The following is a 5283-nucleotide window of genomic DNA, read 5'->3' as shown; positions in this document are numbered from 1 at the left end:
AAAGTTGTGTTTGGGATTAGTATTTTATACCAATCAATATACATTAAGTGAGTCTCCTATTAAAGAATCCTTATTAAGTTATAATCAAACACATCCAGAGTTGACTATAAGCTAAAGGACCCTTCGATGAGGAGTGGAAGTGCGATAGAACAGGCTATCTACTCCTAAAAGTTCTAGTAGGTACACTTTGCTAAACAAAGTCTCTACCACTAAGGTGCATCTCTAACCCTATATACAAAATTCAAACATGAAAAAATAGGCCATTACAGTGGAAAGGCATTGAAAGTCTTTATTTCCTTTGAAAACTCCCTGTTACAGTATGCAATTATATATTCATGCTTTTTCAAATACATATAAGAAAGTTTACTGAGCAAAAGACAAATTATTTAATACCAATAACAGTGCATAAGTAATTTGCAAGAAAATGGGTTAAATTTCTTTAAATGATTGCTACTATTTAGGAACTAGAAAACAAAATTGAAGACAGAAACAACCTAGAAACAATCTTGTCAGAAATTAATAATTGTCAACAATCAACTTTGTAATTGATATTATTTTAGAAATTTTCACTATTCTATAAGTTACCCATGATGTGGTGGCCATTTTACTATAGAAAAATAGAAAGTGACATCTATTATTTATGTTTTCTTGGGCAGGCACACCAATTAGAAAAAAATATACAAAAGCAACATAGGATTAGTTATTGGATCTGATATCAATCACTTAAATTAATGACAGGATTTTTGGTTACTAAGAAACAGGCATGCATATTTAAATATTTTGAACATACAAGTATAAATTCTTTGATTACAGCAACTTTCAAATTTGAAATTACTGTAACATCTGCATTATATAAAACAACAATTTTCTTCATATGACTTTAGATCTACGGTTTTATAACACTATCTTAATGTTTGTTTTTGGTATTGTTTGGAACTTCAAACAGTAAAATCAAGTATTTCCTTGCAGTAATTAAGAAAACAAGAAAAAGCTCTTAAAATGTTTTGTATTGCATTCTGAGGTGACAGGAAATAGGCAGAATTGTCCACAATTTTAAAAAAGTTTCATGGTATTTAAGGAGCTTTAAACATTTCAACAATATATTTAGTAAATGGCCAGGAAGAGCAATTAGTTTTGATGTCATCAAAGGAATGGAAAAAGATACAGTATGAGCTAGGCCATGAAAGCATAACACAGTTGCTCAACAATTTACACAGCTGCAGTGTCCAGAGGTTTCTATTTACTCTTAGCCTATCTAAGAGCCTGTCTCCTTAGATAAATGTGCATGCTGCATTTAGGAATCCTTAACTCTAGATATTATAACAAAGTAGAACATTTTTATTGGTGCAACTTTACTGTGGTTGTATTCCAACTTAATACTCTCGTCTAAGAGAAACTTTTCTATTGCTGGCATGGAGAGGCAGGACCAATACCTGGTGCAGTACAGGTATGTACTTCGCATTTAGTGCACGCCCTGGTTGGGCTTCAGGAAACAACAGCTGACTGAAGAGATGAAGCTTTGTGACAAAGTAGGTCATAATGTGAATTTGTCCCTGATTTGTGTGGCATTACAAAAGGGAAGGGGTACTACAGAGGAGAGGGCTGTACAGCGGGAGTGCAGGCAGCCTGAGAAGAGCAGTCTGGGAGTCTGGGACGCTTTCCTTGTTTTTCTCAATCTAATTCAATCTGAAGGGGTCAGCAAGAGCAACAGTCCTTGGATTTTTCTGTTTATCAAGACTCTCTGCTGGCAGCTTCCTTTGAGATCTTCTCTGAAACCTGGCCAGGCCAGGAACCAGCTGCACATGAAGAACTCTGTGCTTTTCACTGGAGCCATGGCTCCCTGACAGGAAACTGGGTTTATTTATTGTTTATTTATTTACAGGCAGTTCTAGGTCCAAACTATTGCTCAAAGAAAGTAGACCATCAAAGCTCAGAGAAATTTAAATACAGGCATTGCAAATAACTTTGCTGCCATTGTATAGCCCTCATGTTTTCATGTAAAGAGTGTATTACAGTATATTAACTGTCAGATTCTGTTTAGTTGCCAGAAGAGGAATATGAATTTATAAAATATTTCTAAGACTTTAAAAACTACCAATCCACTTGTTACTAAAGAGTTTAGGAAACAGACTTGCATTTTAATTTTTTTTCTTTTCCTTTTTGGTTTTTTGAGACAGGGTTTCTCTGTGTAACAGTTCTAGCTGCCCTGGAACTAGCTTTTGTAGACCAGGCTGGCCTCGAACTCACAGAGATCCTCACAATCACTCTGCCTCACGAGTCCTGGGATTAAAGGTGTGTGCCACCACCACCAGGCTGCATTTTAAAAATTTAGCGCAATACATGTAACACTGTGATCGTGAGGTTGGTTTGATATTTACCCACAGGTCAACCAATGGGAAAGTTTCAAACAGTGTGTTTCCAGAGGAGCCGCTCTAAGGATGGTGCTACATTTCTCTTCATAACTATTCTGACACAGTAGGCACAGTAGTCCACTTTAGATCTGCAGAAACTGAAGAAGTTAAACAAGCTGCCCAATATTTTAAGTAGCATAGCCATGACCAAATTAGTTCTGTCAACAAGGTTAGTGCTTCCATTACTCTGACTTAGTAGAATCATGAAGGATCACTGATCTTATCCAAATGTATGCTTCCATTCTTATGTTTCATCTTTAAACTTTAGCCAGTGTGTATATTACATCAAAGTCACTACTTACTAACTAATCATGATTAGCAAATCATCTAAACACCTTAGTATTAACATTTTCAGTTTTTAACATATAAAATAAAACCAACTTTTACTCCAAATATAGGCTTCTGGCCAGATTATGATAGTTTAGCTTTACTCTATTGTATTTACATATGCTCTTATCTGTTATATCATACCCAGAATGAAAATATAATTCAAATAATCAAAATAAGTATGAGAGCTGACTCTCCAGAAGTGGCAAATTTATGTGAACACCACATAATTACTTACAATGCATAGAATCCCTTTAACATCATAGCTACAATCCCAGGAATGCTAATCTCACAGGCTTGTTATCTTCAAATAGGCAAGTCAATGTGCTTTATAAGTGTTTTATTTTCCCAGAAATGCTTTCTTTGAAGAAAATTGCCCTTTCGATTTCTAGTACTCATTTCGTCTTGTAATTTTGCCTATTGGTTGTTGCTTTCTAAGTTTTCATATACTCCATCCATCAGGACTATGAAGCCAAGAGGAATTCTCAAATTAGGATAGTAAGTCTAATGCATATCCACTACTTAGAGGGCTCCTCTGGGTATCCCAGGTCTGTATTTCCATTGGGAGTCTCTGAGTTGGTCTCTGATATAACAGTGGATTCTGAAGCTTCTTGTTGTGAACTGTCTCCATCAAAGACAATATCTTCAGGATTTGGTGGAGCTGGACAGAAGTCCTCATTTGGGCAGATTTGCTGGAAAAGTGTTTCTGCCTAGACAAGGATGAAAGGACAAATTAATTTTTGAACATCAGCTTCAAATGTATGTGCATCTGTGGCATTATATAAAAAAAATCACATCTTTAAAAATTTATGTAATTACGTTTTAACCAGTACATGTGGTTGAGTTTAGTAGGACAAGGTAAGAGAATAAAAAAGCAAACATGATACTAATAATAAATATAATAGATGTGGCAAGTTGCAATAATCCACCTTACTGTTAGTTAAAGCTTTGTATCATGCTAGGGGCTTTTATTTTTGGCAACTGGTGAAGAAGAGTCATTTTCAGGTGTTAAAGAACATACTGGTTTCCTATACTGCTCCTCTCATTTTTGTACTACATATCTATTTGGCCAAAAGTTGATCATCTATGGCCCTAAGGTCCAACCCAGACTATCTCCTGCTTTATCTGTTTGGTCAAAACTTGACCATCTATGGACCAAGGGTCCAACCCAGACTACCTCTTGATTTTTTTTTTTTAAATAAAGATTTATTGGAACACAATTCTCATTAGTTCACCTGCTATCTATATCTGTATTTTCTCTTTAATGGCAGAGCTGAGAAGTTGCAATGAGGAGGACACAGGCTGAACAACCTAAATATTGACCTTCACTATCCTGGGAGTTTGGTGGAAGGGTAATGGCAGAATAATAGAAACATTGAAACTTTAAAGTTGATTTGAACTATTTATTTTTATTGCGTGTGTGTGCGCGCGTGTGTGTGTGTGTGTGTGTGTGTGTGTGAGCGCGCACTTTATACATGTGCCACTGTACATATGTAGAGGCCAGAATACAACTTCCCAGAATTGGTTTTCTCCATCTACCTTGGGTTATGGGATTCAAACTCTGGTTGTCAGGCTTTTATGGCAAGCACCTTTACCTCACATAGCCATTTTCTTTAATTTAATATGGATTTGAAAGTAATTTGATTTTTAGGTAGGCTTCAAGTGTACACATATTTTGAAACAGAACATTTCCTATGTATATACTTAAAAAATTTAACCATTTAGTTGGATATATATATGTATATATAGTGACATCTTGGCATACATAATATAATGGTTACCAAAATCAAATAAAATAAAACATGCCTTCACTTGAATTTGGAAAGTATATTAAGGAAAAAGGCTCAAACTCAGAGTGACAACAATCAATTTTGTTTGAAAATGCCAGAATGATTCCAAATACTTTTTATGTTACTTAAAAATAAAACCAACCACAGATATCATTTTGGATATTTGTAGTTAGAACACTTAAGATCTACGCATACTGAACTGGAGGCTTCTAAAGTCAGATCCAGAAGTATTATTAGTAAGTCATCAGTGCATCAGAGAATCATAAGCTGTCACATATGCATACAAGAGAGTCAGATTCACATATTCAATCTCTTTGCAATATGAAGTAAAGAAAGGAACAAAATCTCCAAAAGCTAAAATGTAGAATTTTAGTTGAAAAAGAAATTTATTACAACGCTGCAGGAGCCTGTGTAATTTATATAGGCAAAGCCAAGATAATATTCTGAGAGCTTTCATGAATACTTTCCTTAATTAGAAAACAGAAGTTGGCAATAGGTAACTCAGATAATCACATGATGACATACTGGAATTAGAGCTTAATTTATCCAAATAAATTGGCAATTTATAAATATTACTGATGCTCTTTAAAGAAAGCATACTTTTCCTCAAGTGGATATAAGATATAACATGTTAGTGAGTATTTAAACATTAATGCTGTTTTCTTCATTATATTTCATATAACCCATGAAAGTTATCTTTCTGTGAAGCAAATTACTGTGTTGCAAATTGCCTTTTAACTGTAATCTTCTAGTAT

The 5283-nt window shown here is 34.7% G+C and overlaps 1 protein-coding gene across 1 annotated transcript in view; it reads right to left on the bottom strand.

Annotated features, from left to right (window-relative positions):
• Nucleotides 1–275: 275 nt before the first annotated feature.
• Nucleotides 276–5283, bottom strand: part of Chm (CHM Rab escort protein) — a 170023-nt gene continuing 165015 nt past the window's right edge. Inside the window, exon 15 of the mRNA XM_050130219.1 lies at nucleotides 276–3448. Within this exon, the coding sequence (XP_049986176.1) occupies nucleotides 3257–3448 (192 nt within the window). The 3' untranslated portion in view covers nucleotides 276–3256. The remainder of the gene's footprint in view (nucleotides 3449–5283) is intronic.

Source organism: Alexandromys fortis, unplaced genomic scaffold (assembly GCF_014885135.2).
Source record: "Alexandromys fortis isolate MF-2015 unplaced genomic scaffold, M_Fortis_MF-2015_v1.1 scaffold_230, whole genome shotgun sequence".
Lineage (NCBI taxonomy): Eukaryota > Metazoa > Chordata > Mammalia > Rodentia > Cricetidae > Alexandromys > Alexandromys fortis.
This window is presented reverse-complemented; position numbering and strand designations above follow the sequence as displayed.